Raw genomic sequence first — 19,073 nt, forward strand, 5'->3', positions numbered from 1 at the left:
TTTATCACACACTAAGGAAACCCAGGATTCTCTTCCTGCCCTTCACTTCTGCCCATTGTTTCCTACTTCCAAGGAAGAGAGAAGTAGGCAGATAATCTGATCATATAAAAGTAGATTTTTGGCCCCATAAAAGAGAGGTTACTAGGTCAACTATTAGCACACTGGTCAGTGGCATATCAGGGATTCCAACCCAATTTTATGATTCCAAGTTCAGTATACTTTTCACTAATTCAAAATAAGTTAATTACTAGCAAAAGTTATGTTCAAACATCACCATTAGCATTGTTATAATATGTAGGAATCTGCCCTGTACTATTGCTGCCCATACTTTTCCACTTCCAGAGGAGAATTGGGTAGTCTGGGTGGAAATTATCAAGGCTTTTTTTTTTTTTAAACCCATACCTTCCATCTTGGAGTCAATACTGTGTATCGGCTCCAAGGCAGAAGAGTGGTAAGGTTATGGGGGTTAAGTGACTTGCCCAAGGCCACATAACTAGGAAGTGTTTGAGGTCAAATTTGAACTCAGGACCTCCTGTCTCTAGGTCTGGCTCTTAATCCATTGAGCCACCCAGCTGCCCCCTATCAGGGCATATTTTGGCACAATATGAGGAAGGACTTCTTAACAGTCAGAGAGTGGTTGACCACTTGCCCAGGATACTATTGAAAAATAGGGAAATGACCTCTACTGTCCCTTCTGACTCTTAAGATTCTTTATGTACCAAGTTGTTAACACTTAGCCATATACAAAACACTACCTCCTATAGGTCTGGAATGTTCAATTTGGAACACATTTATTAAGTAAGCACTTAATGTGTGCAAAGCTCTATGCTAAGCAGGTGCCAGACTGTTAGAAGGGAAGCAATTGGAACAAAGTGAGCATGATAAAATGTAGAGAAAGTTATGAGACCACAAGAGGGCAACATCAATTTCTTTGGGGTCCAGGGTTAATCAGGATGTAGAATATAGAAGATGTGTAAATGTAGAGGGTGGTAGACATTAAACCTTGAAAGAGGGAACTTCAGAACAGATTTGGAGTACTGGATTCTATTCCAAGCTTAGAGAACAGCATGAACAGAGGCAGAAGATTGAAAATGGAGTCATCTAGTTTAGCTAGAACATGGAGTACATGAAGGGGAGTACAAGTAAGGCTGATCTTGCAGTAATAACAGGTCTTCTAACATTGCTCTTTTTTTAGGGTGCCCAGCATATTTGGATCAAAGCCTTAGTGCCTTGTAACTAACCTCAAATAAAGTCTGATTTGGAAATATCATAAAGTTTCTGAATTCAAGTCAAGGGATTCCTATCATCCTTGCAAATAAGTATTATTTTGTCCTTGTATCCCCAGAAAATAGCATAGTACTTGGCACATAGACAATTTAAAAATACTTATTAATTGATTCTATTATATCTGTATTCAGTCAGTTCCTCTGTCTTGTCCATTGTCTCTGTTATCATTGGCCTTCTAATTAGCCCTTCAGCCTCTAATACTTCATCTGCATGGCTACCAGATTAATCTTCCACTTCTTTGATTGTTTCCTTACCCTGCCTAAAAAACATTGCCATTTATCTTTAAAATAAAGTTCAAGTTCTTCAATATGGTTTTTAAGGCCCTCTGCAATCTATCACAGTTTCCTTCCCAGTCTCACCTCAAATTCGCCATTCCCTTGCCATCTGCTTCATTCAAATGTTCTATTCATAGTCCTCTGATTAGTCGTGTCATGTCCCCTCCCCCCCAAAAAAACCTAAGTGGCATCCAACTCAATATGCTGTTGCCCTCAACTGAAATTTGAAACCTGCTGAAAGGTATGCTAGTTTCAAATTCAACAAAAATCTAGTCCTACTAATGTACAAGGAACTATGGTTGGTTCTGGGAATAAATACAAAGCTAAAAACATGTGGTCTCTGATATGTATGATACAAAATAGGATGTTTTGGGAGTAAAGATAACCAGTTTGAGGAGAGAGAGAGACTTAAGAAAAACGGTTGCATAGGAGTAAGGCCTGTAAGAATGTAGAGCCGAAAGGTGACTTGAAGTTGGTATATGAAGGCTGTCAGCAATCTATTCCTCTGACTCATTTCTTCTCAACTTTCTTAACTCTTTGTAGTCTGGCTTCTAGCCTCATCATTCAACTGAACTGCTCTCTTCAAAGTTACCAATGTTCTCTTACCTACCAAATCAAATGGTCTTTTTCTCAGTCTTCACTTCTTAACTTTTTATGCAGCCTATGACACTTTGATCCTTCTCTTTATGCTGTCATCAATAGGCTTTCTTAGCCTGGCTCTTTCTTGGTTCTCCTGACAAGCTATTCCTTCTCTGACTGCTTTGCTGGATCTTCATCTAGGTCATGCCTGCTAACCTTGGATGTCTCCTGAAATTCTGTTCTGGTTCCTCTTCTTCCTCTATACTATTCCACTTACTGATTTTATCAGCTCCCATGGATTTAACTCAATCTTCTATGCAGATGATACTCAGATTTATTTGTCTATCCCTAACCTCTCACTCCTAACCATATCTCCAGCTGCTTGTTAGACATCTCAAAATAAACATTCCCTTACCATCTTAAATTCCACATAGCCAAAACTTAATTATCTTTTTCTCTAAATTCTCCCCTACCTTCTCCCACCAGGAGGGTACCATCATCCTTTCAGTCCCTTCCCACCCCCAAAACCTAATAGCATCCCAAACTTCTCATTCTCTCTCACTCCCCACATCCATTCAGTCATTGAATCCTCTTTCTACCTTCGTAATAATATATATATGTAATATATATATATAAAATATTTCTCCCGTGACATCTCTCCTCTAATATTGCCACATCTTGGTTTCCCTGCCTCAACTCTCTCTGTTTCTTTTGCTCTACCACATTAACCTATCAAACTTATCTTCCTAAAGTTTAGACCTGACCATGTCACACCTTCTGCCTCTATCCCCCATTCAAGTCAACTCTATAACCTCCCTATCATCTACAAGAGCAACTTTAAAATCCTTTCTTTGGCCTTTAGAGCTCTTCACAATCATCCCCTTTCCGTCTTTCCAATGCACTTATATCCTCCTTTTGTACTCCAGTGATGTTAGGCCTTCTTGCTATTCCTCTCTTAAGGTACTCCATCTATTATTAACTTAATACATTTTTGCTTCCTGTGTCCCATGCTTAAAATGTTCTCACTTCTTATCTCCACATTCTGGTTTCTTTCAAGTCTCATCTTCTACAAAAAGCCTTTCCCCATCCTTAATCTTAGTGCCTTCCCTCTGAGATAAACTCCATTTTACCTTGTATGTATCCTGTTTGTTCTTAGCTGTTTTCAGATTGTCTTGCTACTTAGACTAGTAGCTACTTGAGAGCAGGAACTTGTTTTTTTGCCTTTCTTAGCACTCCAATGCTTAGCATAGTGCCTGGCACATAGTAAATGTTTAATATATGCTGAGTTAAAAGAAAAGGAAGTTTTCCAGTATTGAGGTTTGTTAAAAATTAATGTTTGTGAAAGAAAGTAACATGAAATAAATTTGGAAAACTAGATTGGAGACAGATTGTAACCTAAATGCTGGGTCAAGGAGTTTGTATTTTGACTTCTTGGCAGTAAGAAACCACTAGAGGTTTCTGAGTAGGGAGAATGACATCAACAGATAAGTATAAAAGGTACTATAAAAGAAAGTGTAGGGTGTTGGCAATTTGAATGGATTGATATTGTAGATGTAAAATCAGCAAGACATCTCTGGGCAACAGATTGAATATTGAAGGGGAAGAGTGAGGGATAGAAAAATAAAAAATGCCAATGATGTTTTAAGCCTGAGTAGGGGTGGTGATAGTAATAGAAATACCAAAGGTGGGAGGAAGATAGGATTTTTGTTAAAGGCATTGACTCAGGTTGCATTTGAGGTACTTCAGTTGAAGATAGATAGCAGCATTTGGAGACTTGTTTGTGGCTGAAAGTTCAAGAAAAAGACAACTACATACATTTGATTAGGAATCATCTGGATAGCAAGCAATGATTGAGTTTGCCAGAAGGGGTAACGTCAGGGGAAGTAATGTGAGGGAAAGAGAGAAGAAATGAGCCTTAGCAGATAACCATACTTAAGGGTAGTAGGATATTGATGAAATAGGAAAATCTGGAAAGAGAAATGTCACAAGCTAAGGTAAGAGGTAGTCACAAGTTGTTTGGGATCAAAAGATATGTATGAGAAATATGTATAAGAAAAGACCTTTGGATTTAGCCATTAGGAAGTCATTGGTGAATTTTGAAAGAACCTTTTCAAGTACAGTGCTTAGGTTGCAAGCCCAGATTGCAAGAGTTTCAAAGTAAATAGCAGTGAAGTATATGAAGTAAATGGAAACCACTCACTTTTTCTAGTTTCAAGATAATATAGATTGATAACTCAAGGGCACAGCAGCATTGGGGAAGGAGCCAGTAGAGAGCGAAGGCTGATTTTCTGTTCATTTTTAAGTGGATACTCTTTTTCAGACTCTTGATAAAAACTGTGTCTTTTTTAGGAATGGACTTAGGGACAGAGACCATTGGCCAAAGTAAATAGTTCTGGGAGAAAGAGATTATTTTGGAAGATTTGTTCAGTCTTTTGAAGGGGGTTGGAGTTTGAAATCTAACAAAACTTTCAAATCATGAAATTTGTTAATAAGATTTCTTTCTCATGAAAAATCATAAATCATCTTTGAAACTAGTTTGAACTGTCTTGGATGCAAGTTCTGGGGAATTCAGCCAGCCCTGGCAGGGAATTGACTTGCTGACTCAGACTATCATTGTCCAGTTATTTCTAGAGGGATAGAACTTTAGAGATTTCTGTCACCCAATTGTCCTCTTTGTTATGGTGTTTGGTTTTTCCCTCCCTTCCCCCTCTAATTCAGTTTGAGATTAGTTTTTAGTGAAACAATTCCTTCCTCTGTATCTAACCTCTCTGGTCTGCATGAGTTGTTTTTTTTCTTTTCCTGTGTTACAATGAAACTGATTTTTTCTTTTTTTCTAAGATACCAAGGAAAGATAGTCTTTATATGTAACTTGGCTATCTGAGAATCTCAGAGTAATATTTGAGGACAGGTTTGTAGTAGGAAAACTGCACCAGAATTATAGAAAGTAAATTAACCCATTTCATGATTAGTCAGTTTGATTTTTGTATAGATTAATAGTGTTGTTGTACAATATATTCTGAAAAATATGAATGAGTCCAACACACTAGAAGTAAATTATTTACCTAGTATGGATAGCTTTTATAAGAGCTTTAAAGTAAAGCTGCCCTGTTTAAAAGGAGTAGCATTCCTCTTCAGAAGAGTACGACTTCTTTGGTTTTCTGATATATCCCTTGAAGAGAAAAATATAACATTGTTTTGAACAGGACAAGGATGGAAATTGTCCTTTTGTTGATAAAGACAACTTTTGGGTGAGTCAGTTCCCTTTACTTGAGTAGTAAGTACTTTTTTTTTTTTTTTTTTTTTTTTTTTAAATTTAAACTTTTACCTCCTGCTGTTCTAAGGCAGAAGAGCAGTAAGGGCTAGGCAGTGGGGGTTAAGTGACACAGCTAGGAAGTATCTGCGCCCTAATTTGAACCCAGGACCTCCCATCTCTAGGCCTGGCTCTCAACCCATTGAGCCATCCAACTGCCCCCAGTAGGCACTTTTAATGCAAATTATAGTCTTAGAGAGTTGCCTAGAGCAGTGATGGCAAACTCAGATGGAAACAGAGACCACTAAACTCTATGGCCTACAGGCCATGTTTTAACTTAGAAAACCCATGTATTAACATTATATTTTAATCTGGTTTGGGCAGGCAGTGTTGTAGGCTGCTTGTGTTTGACATTTCTGGCCTAGGGAGCAAAGAGATTAAATATGTCAGGGATGAAATTTGAACCCATGTCTTCCTGGTCGCAAGGTAACTAATCACTGTAGCATACTGCCTCTTTGAGCAGACCCTAGATATTATTAACGTATGGACACATTTACACAAAAGTGTCATCAGATACTTCCATTGTACCTCTCAGAGGAAACATGTAGCACAAAAAGCACTGGATTGGAAGTCAGATCCTGAGTCCCAGCCTTTTTTCACATCAGAGCTATGTGACCCTGGACAAGTCATTTAATCTCTGAGCCTCCTCTGTAAAGTGAGAATAATAATTCTTGAACTATCTATTTCATAGAGGAGTTGTGAAGAAAGTGCTTTGTATAATGTGAGTAGCTGCTCCTGTTATTTTTAGTGATGATATTAACTAAAAGCAGAAGTTCTAGACCAGGAGTTAACTCACACTCACACTCACACTCATACTCATGCTCATGCTCACTCTTCCCCCCACCCCCAGTACTTATGCTATCAACTTCTTTCACAGTCTAGTAAAGTCTATTGACTTCTTATTAGGAGAACATTTTTAAATAGGATTGCAAAACAAATTAGGTAACAAAGTAAACTAATTAAATCATGGAATAAGAAATAAATGGAAGGGGGCAGCCAAGTGGTTCAGTGGATAGAAAGCCAGGCCTGGAGATGGGAGTTCCTGGGTTCAGATCTGGTGTCAAGACACTTCCTAGCTGTGTGACCCTGGGCAAGTCACTTGACTCCTCTTGCCTAGACCTTACTGCTCTTCTGCACAGTAATGATACTAATATGAAAGATAAGGTTTTTTTTTAAAAGAAAGAAATTAAATGGGAATTTTGAGGGAATTTTGCAGAAGCCACAGACAACAGAAAAAGTTTAGAAACTCAGAAATGCATACTTAACCCCCCAATTTTTTTAATTTTTTTTTTAGTTTTTAGATTTTTTTTATGGTTACATGATTCATGTTTTTTCCCTCCCCTCTTCCTCTTCAACCCCCCCCCAATAGCCAACTGTAATTCCACTGTAACCCAAAATTTATGATAAACTACTATAAACATACCATGAAAAAAAATTCAGACTTCTCTGGTACAAAGGGAATGTTAAAAAAATTTTGTATAGATTTTTCAGTTCATAGGGATGCTGTGTCTCTAATTCTCACAATATAGAAGGAATAGCTGTATAGAGAAGTAAAATTTTCAAATTTTTTTTTTTAAAAAGCTTATATACTTCAAGAACCCACTCCTACTCTAAAAGTTGGAGCTCAGTGTTCTTTGATCCAGAAAATCATTTTATTCCCTTTTGATTCTCTAGTGACAACAGGGTGACATCATTCAGAGACCTTGTTCATGCCCAAGAAGATGATGAAGATGATGAAGAGGGTCAGAGGTGAGTGAGTCTTCATTAAAATATGCTGTCAGTCTTTCAGAAAAGTATACATTTGCACTGTGAGACCTATAATTAATAGAGTCCCATTGATATATCCACCAAGTATTCCAGGTAATTATCATTCATTATGTTAAATAATCCTTCTTAGTATCTTCTGAACAAGTTCCTATGCAGTGAAAGTCCATTGTTGTTTCAAATTGGTCACAATCTGTTTCTCAGATAAGATTCTGAAATAATTTTATAAGGGATCCCATAACCTAGTTAAACAGAACTTCTTAAACAAGTACACCCTGCCTAGTGGCTTTTTTCTTCCTTGTTTATTTATCAGTTCTGACAGAGACAGTATTTTAGAGTGGGCAATTCTGTAGAAACAATACTGAAGTAGAAAAGAAAGAAGAAACAAGAGGCTAGGTAGAGAAAGGGAGGCATCCTGAATCATATTATAGTGGGACTTATTGTTGGGGGTTAGTATCTGCAATGTTATTACAAAGCACTGTTAATTGCAGTAAAATTAAACTATTCCTGTCTTTGAATTCAACAGCAGTGAGCTGAACAGATCTCCTTTCATATATTTTAGTTCATTCATTTATTCAATAAAACTCTAACCATCTACTCCATGCAGAGAATACTCTTCCTACATAGGGGAGAATACAAGATGATGGCCATTAAGGGAAATATTCTAATGCCATGGTTACTACTTAATTGAAAAGTAAAGTGAAAAATCATAGTTTTAGATCTGGAAGGGACTTTAGAGTGAACTCCCAATTTGACAAGTGAAGACACTGAGGGGGTGGGGAGAAGGTTAAATGAATTGTGCAATGTTATACAGGTAACAGATGAAAAGCTGGGATCATATAGGATTTCTTATCATTCGCATTGTGACTCTACAAGTTAATTGGAGAATTACAACTTCTTAGGGATTTAGACTCTTGGTTAACCTTCTTTCTTTTAGAGATTACAAAATGGGTTACCAAGAGGAGGAAGAAATACTTGTCTGAGATCAGATGCTTAGTAAGCAGCATTGGGACTAAAACCTGGGGCTCCTGCCTCTAGGACTTTTCCCACTAGTTATTAAATCTGCTTTAGAACCTTCCTGTATAACTTGGTGGGATTGAAAGAACATTGAATTTTGAGGCAGGAAGCTTCTGTTTCTTATCCTCAGTCTTGTACTTAATGCTTGTGGGACTTTGAGCAAGTCATGTAACTTCCCAAGCTACGGTTTGCTTAGCTACCAGTTGAGGGAGTTTGAACTAGATTACTTCCAAAGCAGTCTTGTCAGCCATAAATACTTTGGTCTTTCCTTTTAGAGATAGGGATTGGAATCTGCTATCTAATTGGTGGAGGAAATTCCCTGAGAGTAGCTGTCTATACATTCAGTTTAGCCCTTCCTCTGAAGCTTCTCATGTCATAAAGTTGTTCTGGGAGGCAGAGTACTGAGAGATCCAGTGACTTCCCTAAAGGCATGTGTGTGTTAGAAGGGGGACTGTGTCAGAAGGATCTTAGTCTGCCTTTGAGGCCAGCTCTCTATTTTTCCATGTTCCCTCTTAGGGGACTTTAGGTTAATAAGTGAGCATTTAGGGCTTTGAGGTCTCTTGAGGGAAAGCACATTAATTTTTGAGATCTACTTTTCCATTCCCCCAGTCTACTTCCATATAGTAGGCCTTCCCCAACCACCAACACATCAATACTCTGATCCTTGTAACCTTAGTATTTCACATTGGAAATGAAGTTGATGCTTTTGTCTTAATCTGGATGAGAGCTTTGACCTCATATCCTCACCACCAAGGAACAAATCAAAGAAATAATTTAACATTTTAGGTTAGCAAAGGCAGAAACTGATTTTCATAGCTTCCTATTTTTGAGCTATTGACAGTCACAGAGTGGAACGGGATATAGGAATGAAACGAGCTCTGGCTACTGGCAGGCTGGCAACTTTACTTTCTAGGGCATGGCCCAAGGTACTACACAAACTCAGGTGACACTGCTTACACTAAATCTGCCCCAACTTTACATTGTAGTTTTCTTGTATCTAATACCCTTATTAATGTTGTGTATTATATTTATTCTGTGTTATTTTATCCCCTTCCTTGACTATGAGCTCTTTGAGGTCAAGAATCACATATAAGCCTTATTGCTTCCAATGCCTAGCATGGTGCTCTGTATACTAAGGTCATTTAACAGATGTTCATTGTATTATAAATAACAAGAAAGACCCTTATCCATTGAAAAACCTTAATCAGAAAAGTATATAAATTGTCCATGCTTATTACTGTCTTTGAGAATGAAGTAAATAAAATTAGGATCTGCCCTCAATCTTACTGATCCCTCCTTTTTATAACATCCTATGTCCATACTGGTGAGAGCCAGGGACTGAAGTTTTAAAATAATATATTACTATGTAATTTCTCTGAGCCTCAGTTTCTTCATCTATAAAGTGGAAATAATATTTATTCTTCAGTTGTTGCAAGGATGAAAATGAAATAACCCTGGATTTCCAGTTTATTGAAAGTGAAGCTTGCATTTATTCATCTTTATATCTCCCCTAGCACAAGGCTCTCTCCCCCATGGTTTATTTGTTGAATTTATATAGTAATTATAGCATATTTTGCTTCATACTTAAGCATTACTAGTATAAAGCATTACCAGTTAATTCTGAATCTAATTCCCAACAGTTGTTTAGTTCCCAAACTACTAACTTCCCTACTAACTCAAACCTGTAGTTATATCCTGGAAAGTTTCTGATCAAATGAATAAGTAAATAATAACTTCAATTGCATAGTAATGATTGAGACACTTTCCATACGTTGTTCATTTGATCCTCATAATTGCCTTGTAAACTAGTGGGGAAAGGGGTTAATACTCCCATTTTAGAAAATTGAGGTTTAAAGAAGTAAAGGAAGTTGTCCAGTCACACAGCTAGTAAGTGTTAGAATTGGGACTCAGAGCCAGGTCTGTTGATTTCAAGCCCAGTGCATGATCTAATAATCCCAAACCTTCAATGTCAGAGGCCTTTCTTCTGTGCAGGTTTTACGCCGGAGGCTCAGAGAGAAGTGGACAACAGATTGTTGGCCCCCCAAGAAAGAAAAGCCCTAATGAGTTGGTGGAAGATCTCTTCAAAGGTGCCAAGGAGCATGGAGCAGTGGCTGTCGATCGAATGGCCAAGAGCCCTGGCGAGACTAGCAAGCCAAAAGTGAGAAGGCGGGGTCATGCTTGCTTCCTGTTTGCATCGCTGTTTCCATTTGTAAAGGAGGAGCCCTTCATGACAAAAACTATCGTCAATCTCATGTTGTGAGACTGCAGAGTGCTCTACTCCCTCATTTCACTTGATTCTCACAACAGTCTCCTGTGGGGAGATACAGGACTGGTCATCTAAGCCCTAGTTTTCAGATGAGGAAATGAGAGGCTCAGAAAGATGATTTAACTTCCCAAGTGATGATTTCTACCCCAGAAGTAACTGTTTTTAGGTCAGCTAGGTAACACAGTGGATAGAATGCTAGGCCTGTTCGGGAGAACCTGGATTCAAATCTGGTCTCAGACACTTTCTAGCTGTGTGACCCTAGCCAGGCAAGTCACTTAACCCCTATTGCCTAGCCCTTGCCACTCTTCTGTCTTAGAATTGACACTAAGACAGAAGGTAAGGGTTTTTTAAAAGGATAACTTGTTTACTATTTGTTTGTAATGGTTAGGATTGTCCTTTTGTTGAAAACAGTTACAGCCTTTTCCATAGGAGAAGAACATTAAGACATCAAGTCAATAAGCATTTATTAAGCACTTTTTCTGTGCCAAGCACTGTGTTAAGCATTGGTGATACAAAGGCAAGCCAAAAACTAGTCTCTGCTCTCAGAAGCTCACAGTCTAATGAGACAACTTGCAAACAGCTGTACAAAAAAGATATAGACAGCTCCCACTCTAAAATGCATTGGTTTAAAATCACAGAATTGGAAGAGACCTTAAATAGCTAATAGTTCAACTCTCTCCCCTAATAAAAGAATCCTGTCTTCAACCCCTATCGTGGGACAATCTAGACTGTTTAAAGAGGTAAGATGTTATAATGGAGCACTGATTTTGGAGTCAGGACCTGGATGTGAAACCTGGTCTTGCTATTTTTTTTTTAATTGTATAAAACTTGAATCAGAATTTTAGGAATGAATAAAATAGGCAATGTTAACACACCCAGCTCAGTCATTCCCCACATCCTGTCCAGAGAAGGCAGCAAACAGCTTCAGTTCTAGCAGACAAATAAACAAAAATCAAGGTTCTGTTCCTTTGCCCACTGCTGCTCCCTCAGAGTGCTAGCAAGAAATCCACTCACTCATGGCAAAAACCTCTTGGTTAGATCAATGTCCAGTCTATTGTGATGACTCTTGAACACAGTGTACTCCTCTTGGTTTCCCTTGAGATGGTGAGGGCTCCACAGGCAGGCAATATTAGTCACACTATACCTGCTACAACTCTCATTCAATAATCAGAAATCATCCACTCTGTCTGGGTTGAACTTGGGGGCCACTGAAGTTTTGCCTACTGCTTGCTGATTTGAAACCCAGCTTAGCTTCTGTCTGTCCATTCACCCCCAGGAGGAGGTAAAAAGGCTCCTGGTCTTGCTATTTAATCTTTTCAGCCTTAGGGCTAGTAATTAAACCTCTATGGCTTTTAGTGTCTTTATCAGTAACACTAAGAGATTGAACTGGATGATAGCTCATTTTGTTCTATCATCCTTTGATTCTGTGACTTTAAGTGCCTGAAAAGCCATTTCTTCATTAAGATAAACATCTGTTGTCAGGCAATTCTAATTGTATGTTCTTCCTTAGATCTTCCTTCTTTAACTTCTTATTGGACCCAGTTCTTTCTCTGGTTGAATAAATCTAATTTTCCATCTCTGTGACAGCCCTTCTAATTTTTAAAGACATTTTTCATGTTATTTCTAAATCATTCTTGTTAATAAAATCCCAGCCATTGTTTAAGACCCAAAAATGGTGGTTCATAATTTCTGCTTTGCTCATTTTGCTTGTCCATCTCTTACAGCCATTTGCAGGGGGTGGATACCGTCTTGGGGCAGCCCCAGAGGAGGAGTCTGCCTATGTAGCAGGAGAAAGGCGGTCATATGCTGGCCAAGACGTGAGTATCCTCCTCTTACCTCTGAAGGGACACTCCTAAATATGTTCTGTTTTATTAGAAGGAGGCTGTCTCCTACTTAAAGACCTCTGTGGTCAAATCACAGTAAGGTAGGGGAAAGCTTTTTTAGAGTTATTGAATAAATATTAATAATGGAATAAAAATTTCCAACAACTCATTTTTAAATTGTCTGATTGAGTCATTTGAGGACTAGGGTTGAAAGATAAGGATGAAATGGATGGAAGAAAGAGGATATTGAATGAATTTGCATGGAAGGAGCACAGAAAAGGAGAACTGAACAATAAGCATTTTAAAAGTACTTAGTATATACCAGGCTCAGTGCTAAATGCTAAGGATATGAAGACACAAGTGAAACATTTCTGCCCCTGGGGTGTTTGTTCACAGTCTAACTGGGAGAAACAGTATGTACATATGTAACGCTGTAGAAATCAAGAAGGGTCTCATAGAAAGAGGCACCTAAGGCACAGTGGATAGAACTTCAGGCCTGGAGTTGGGAGGACCTGGGTTCAAATGTTGCCTCAGATACTTCCTAGCTATTTGACCCCAGGCAAGTCATTTAACCCCAGTTGCCTGGCTCTTGCCACTCTTCTGTCTTGAAATTGATACTGAGATGGAAGAGAACAGTTTTTAGACGCGAACAAGTAGTACCTAGGCCTAGCCTCAAAGGAAATTAGGGATTTCAGGAGCCCAGGGAGAAGAGGAAGTATCCTTCTGACAGGTTTGGAACCTAGCCTATGTGAAGGCACATAGAGGGGAAATGGAGAAGAATGAAGAAAACAAGCTTGGCTAAAAATATGTTTATGGAGGACAGCTGGTAAGAAATGAGAGACTTTGAGGAGAGACTTGAATCAAGGTGACTAATTTGGAGACAATAATTCAGATGAAAGATGAGGGCCTAAAGAATAGGGATTACTATAAGTGGAGAGAGGCAAACAGATAGGAGAGATGTGGTAATAATAGCTAGTATTTACATAATTACTTTTCAAGTTTGTAAAGTACTTTACATGTATTATCTCATTTAATTGTCACAACTACTCTGGGAAGTAGTTGTTCTTATTATCTCCATTTTATAGATGAGGAAACGGAGGCTCAGAGAGCTTAAATGACTTACCCAACATTACACAGGTAGTGTCTGAATGCAAACTCGGGTATTCCCAGCCACAGGTCTAACAGTGGTAACCATAAGATTTAGCAACTGAATGGTGATGTGGTGTGAGTGAGCCTGGGAAACGAACAGTAGTGGTGCCCTCAGCAGAAATAGCGAAGTTTAGAAAGAGATAATAGAGGTGGTGGAGTATGGAGATAATGAGTTCCATTTTTGACCTGTTGTGTTTGAAATGCCCATAAGACCATCAATTAGAAATGTCCAGTATATAGTTGATGATGCAGGACTGGAGCTCAGGAGAAGGCCTAGATATATAGTTCTGGGAATCATCTATAATAGGTTAACCATAGGAACTTATGAGATCACTGAGAAGGAATATATAGAGACAAGAAGATCCAGGATGGAACCTTTAAGGACACCCACAGATAGATATTATAATATTGTTGATGACCCAGCGAAGAAGATTGAGGAGGAGAAGGGGTAAACATAGAGTCACAAAAACCCAGGGAGGAGAAAATATCTAGTAAGAGAGCACAAAAAGGACGTGGAATGAAAGCTTTTGGAAATTTTGAAATCATTGATGGCTTTGGAGAGGGCAGTTTTGATAGAGAAACAAAATTATAGAGGATTGTGTAGAGAAATTCTTGAGAAAAGAGAGGAAATGACCTAGAGCTGTGCTCCCCTTCCCCTCTGTACCTTGTCTGAGGTCATTTCTCACCCACCCCTATGCCCAGCAGCCCATTGGAAATGCTTTCCTTCCTCCCCTGACTGGGGTAAGAGTGCAGCTTACATGCAGTCTGAGGGTTGTAGTTTGGGGACTCAGTCTCTAAAAGGTTTGTCATCACTGACCTAGAGGCTCAATATCTAGGTCCTAGTACTCAGCTCTGCTGCTCCTTCATTATTTTCTTTAAGTTTAAATTCTTTTAGTCTGAAGAATAGTTGAGGGCTTCTAATGAGGCAGAAAGGGTGGGTTCTAAATGAAACCAATGACACCATTTAGAAGCAGGTTGACTCTAATTGTCCTGAGAGTAAAGGATAATTTTGGCAGATTGAGATTAAATTTCCAATATGGGAGCTACTGATTTGAATAAGGTAATTGAAATACTGCTGGCTTATTCTAAACATGCTGACTGTCTTCTTATAATTTCAGGTGCATATAGTATTGAAGCTCTGGAAGAGTGGATTCAGCCTGGACAGTGGTGAGCTGAGAAGCTACCAAGACCCATCTAATGCCCAGTTTCTGGAGTCTATCCGCAGAGGGTAGGCAGCAGCAGCCTTTGTGCCCAAGGGTGGTGGTGGTGATGGAAATCCAGCTCTTTCCATATACATTCTTCTGCAAGGCAGTTCCAACAGCCTTTTGTTTTAAAATCATCAGGGTTTTTCCTCAGGCATTTTACATAAAGATATATGAGGTTAGCCTCTTTGATTTCTTCATAATCTACCTCTCTGGCCTTTAATTTATTTCCACCTAATTTATCTAAATCTAAGATCAAACTGACCAAGATTGAAATGATACTTTACATATTATATTAGTTTATGTGTGAAGAATCCCTTTGAGATTTTGAATATATCCTCAATGAACTAACTACAAAAAGAAATGCTTTTTTAGTAAAGATCCTACCTACACTTTGTACCTTTGTCACAAAGCCACAGTCTATTTCTACAAAAAGAGCAGGGGGGGAGGATGGGCTTGGAAGAAGGGTTCTGACTAGGGAGTTCATGCTAGAAGTTACTTTTTTTCTTTTAAGTTGTACTACTTAGGAGTTGCTCTCTTCGCAGAACTGTTTATGACCCTTGAATAAATCATTCGCCAAAGTTTCTTCTGCATAAATCAAAAGATTGAACTAGGTAATCTCTAAGATTTCTTCCAATTCTAACATTTTACTAGATGTCTAATCTAGCAAGCTTGCTTCTCCTATTGAGACCACCAATAGTAGGAGGAGGGGAAAGGGTAGATGCTAAATATAGGCATATGGTAGGTTTGGTAAATCAGTAAACATTTATTTAACAACCACAATGTGCTAGGCACTGTTATAAGTGCTGGGAATATAAAAAGAAGGAAAAGACAATCCTTTCCTTCAAGGATCCCATAGTCTAATGAAGGGCAGGGAACATGAAAACAAATATATACAAATAAGCTTTATGCAGAATAAATAGGAAGTAACAGAGGGAAGGCATTAGAATTAAGAGGGATTGGGAAAGGCATCCTGCAAAAAAAACCTGGATTTTAGTTGAGGCAGGGAAGCCAGAGAGGAAAGTAGTCAGAACAGAGAAGGGGAGCATTCCTGAAGTGGGAGACTGCCAGAAAAAATGTCCAAAGCTGAGACATGAAATGTCTTATTTATAGAATAGCCAGGAGGCCAGTGTCACCAGATGGAGTACATGGTAAGGGAGTAAGGTATAAGAAGTCTGGATGGTAGGAGGAAGATAGATAATGATGAACTTTGAATACAAAACAAGGCATACTATATATTTGATCCTAGAAGTTATTGAGTAGGAGGGTCAATTGGAGTGACATGATCATTGAGTGTTAGGAAAGTCATTTGAGTGAATAAGTGGAGAATGGGGAGAAACTTGAGACAGGCAGATTTACCAGTGGGTTATTGCAATAATCCAGACATGCGGTGATGAGGGCCTGCACTAGCCTAGTGGCAGTGTCAGAGGAGAGGGGAGCTTTTCAGGAGATGTTGCTGAGGTGAAATCGAGAGGTCTCTTGGCAACACCTTGGACACAGGGTGAGAGAGAATGAGGAATCCAGGATGGCCTCTAGGTTGCAAGCCTAAAGGAGTAAAGGATGGTGTTGCCCTCCCTTATAATAGAGAAGTCCGTAGGGAGGGAAGGTTTGGGGAAAAGATGAGTTCTGTTTTAGACATGTTTCATTTAATGTGTCTTTTGGACATCCAATTTGAAATATCTGAAAGGCAGTTGGAGATGTAAGATTAGAGGTCAAAGGAGATTTTTGGATAGATATATTTGAGAATCGTCAGCATAAAGACAATAATTAAGTCTTTGGGAGCTAATGAGATCACTAAATGAAGTAAAACAGGAAGAAGAGAAGAGAGCACAAGACAGGAACCCTGAGGGACACCTATGGGCATGATCTAGGTGAGGATCAAACACTGGAGACAGAAGAAGCAGTCAGATAGACGGGGAGAACCAGGAAAGAATGGTGTCATGCTAGAGAGAAGAGAGTATCCAGGAGGAATGAGTCATCAACAATGGCAAAGGCCACAGAGAAATCAAAGAGAATAAAGATTGAGAGGGGAAGGGCCATTAGATTTGGTAATTAAGAGCACATTGTTAACATTAGAAAGAACAGTTTAGGTGGAATGATATAGTCAAAATGCAAAATTGCAGGGGGTGTGAAAACAGAAATTGGAGGCACCTATCATAGCCAACCTTTTCAAGGAATTTTTCTACAAAGAACAGAAGTGAAAGTTAGCAGAGATGGAAGGATCAAGTGAGGGATTTTTCATAATGAAAGAGACATGAGTATGTTTTGCAAGTAGCAAGAAATAAGCCAGCAAAAAGGGGGAGATTGAAAATAAGTGGAAGAATAGAGATACCAGAAGGTAAAGTCTGTTGAAAGTGATAGAATGGAATAGGATTGCTTGAGAAATCAAGGAGTTCTCCTTAGTAAGGGAGAAAGTCCACTCCATGTGAGACAGGAGAAATCAGTGGCAGAAGGCATCTGAGTGATAGATAAAAGGGGAGTTCACAGCAAATGGCATCAATTTTTTCTATGTAAAGTAAGGTTTGAGGCAAGGAAAATGGAGGGAAGAAAAGTAGGAGCCATGAGAGGTTTGAAGAGCAGCAACTATTTTGCACACAGTAGGTACTAATGATTGAATGAGGAAAGCTGACTTGTTATCCTGTAGATTATGCCACATCTTGTAAATACCTTTCATTGTTAACTTTCTCTTCTCCCCCTCATCTCTGCACAGACTACATCATTTGCTAGCTTCTCTTTTTGAATCTCACTGCTGCCTTTCTTCTCCAGGGAAGTACCTACAGAACTACGAAGGTTATCACGTGGGGGACAGGTCAACTTGGACATGGAGGACCATCGAGATGAGGACTTTGTAAAGCCTAAGGGAACTTTCAAAGCTTTCACTGGCGAGGGACAGAAACTGGGCAGGTAAGAGTAGCCTCAGCAGAGATAGGAACCATAATCAGCCTTTCATCAGTTGGGATCCCCATCTTCATGCACTGAAGTTTGGGTCTTAGGTGAGCAAACCCTGTCAAGGCTCACCATGTAGTGCATTTTGATTAAATTGTAAAATCCTGGGGGCAGCTGGGTAGCTCAGTGGATTGAGAGTCAGGCCTAGAGACGGGAGGTCCTGGGTTCAAATCTGGCCTCAGACACTTCCCAGCTGTGTGACCCTGGGCAAGTCACTTGACCCCCATTGCCCACCCTTACCACTCTTCCACCCAAGAGCCAATACACAGAAGTTAAGGGTTTAAAAAAAAAATTGTAAAATCCTGAAATTGAAAGGGACTTTAAAATTTACATTGTCCAACCTCCTTCCTTCTTCTCCTCCTCATTTTACAGGTAAGGAAATTGAAGCTCAAGAGGTTAAATGATTTCCCCATGGTCACAAGGCTAGTAAGTGATGGAATCAGAACTGAAACCTAGTATCCCTGATGGAACAGAAACTCCTTGAGGGAAAAGACAGTTTTCATTTTTTATTTTTGTAATCCCAGCCTCTAATGCAAGGCCTGGCACTTAGAAAGTGCTTGTTAAATACTTAATGATTGATTCTAATCTTATAACTTCTACCCCACTCCCACAGTATTTCTTCATAATTCAAACAAAGGAATTCCTCCTGAGGAGAACATGGCCAACTGACCCCTCCTTCACCACTCTCCACAGCCTTCTGAAGCATAAAGGTGGTCAGCAGTGACCATTATTAATCACTTTCATTCTCAACACCTCAACCCTACTCCCTCTCCCTATTAGCCATCATCACCCTTTTGGAGGAGTTCAGAAGTAGTTCCATATAAAAAAAGGCTTGGGGACCAGAATACAACTTGACTTTGCTGCTTACTATAAAGCCTTGTGGCCCTGGGCAGGTCACTAAATGAGGTTGAACAAGATATGATTCCTCAGGTTTCTGCCACAGTTCAGAATAATTTCTGATTCAAAGATGAAGCCTATGAGTGAGTGTAGGGAGTCAAATGTCTGGGTATATTGGACCTTTTTTTTTTTTTCCCCTAAATAACTTCTGTATATCTTAGAAGTTTCTTTGCAACTATTAGATTAGGGCTTAGAGAACATGCAACATACAACAAAAAAGCACAGTAGAAGGTAATAGGTACTTCAACTTCAAAGGAAAAGAAATCATCCAGGATAGTTTGTACTCCAGATAATACTTTTCTCTAACTTGATCATTTGATATTTGCAAAGCGACAAAAAAGGCACTGAACCATGAAAATTGTTCATTCTTCTTTCCTTTTTTCTTTTCCTCCCTTTGATCCTAGCTCAGCTTTCCCATGAGTGAAATGCTATTAGTATTAAGACAAACCACTCTTTGAGAAGAACAGCTCACTTTACAGCACCAAGCTGCTTTTGAGTAATATACGTGGCTGTTGCTAGTTTAGCATGATACTATTTTGCTAAATAAAAAAGATTTTG

The 19,073-nt window shown here is 39.0% G+C and overlaps 1 protein-coding gene across 2 annotated transcripts in view; it reads left to right on the plus strand.

The window, feature by feature from the left end:
• NSFL1C (NSFL1 cofactor) overlaps positions 1–19,073 on the plus strand; it is a 36,874-nt gene that overhangs the window by 4,010 nt on the left and 13,791 nt on the right. The window contains exons 3-8 of one of the 2 annotated variants that reach the window (XM_044664275.1): positions 7,126–7,200; positions 10,144–10,149; positions 10,225–10,390; positions 12,223–12,315; positions 14,589–14,698; positions 17,439–17,576. In XM_044664275.1, coding sequence (XP_044520210.1) covers positions 7,126–7,200; positions 10,144–10,149; positions 10,225–10,390; positions 12,223–12,315; positions 14,589–14,698; positions 17,439–17,576 — 588 coding nt within the window. The remainder of the gene's footprint in view (positions 1–7,125; positions 7,201–10,143; positions 10,150–10,224; positions 10,391–12,222; positions 12,316–14,588; positions 14,699–17,438; positions 17,577–19,073) is intronic. The other variant, XM_044664274.1, reaches the window with a different exon arrangement.

This window comes from Gracilinanus agilis, chromosome 2, assembly GCF_016433145.1.
Source record: "Gracilinanus agilis isolate LMUSP501 chromosome 2, AgileGrace, whole genome shotgun sequence".
Lineage (NCBI taxonomy): Eukaryota > Metazoa > Chordata > Mammalia > Didelphimorphia > Didelphidae > Gracilinanus > Gracilinanus agilis.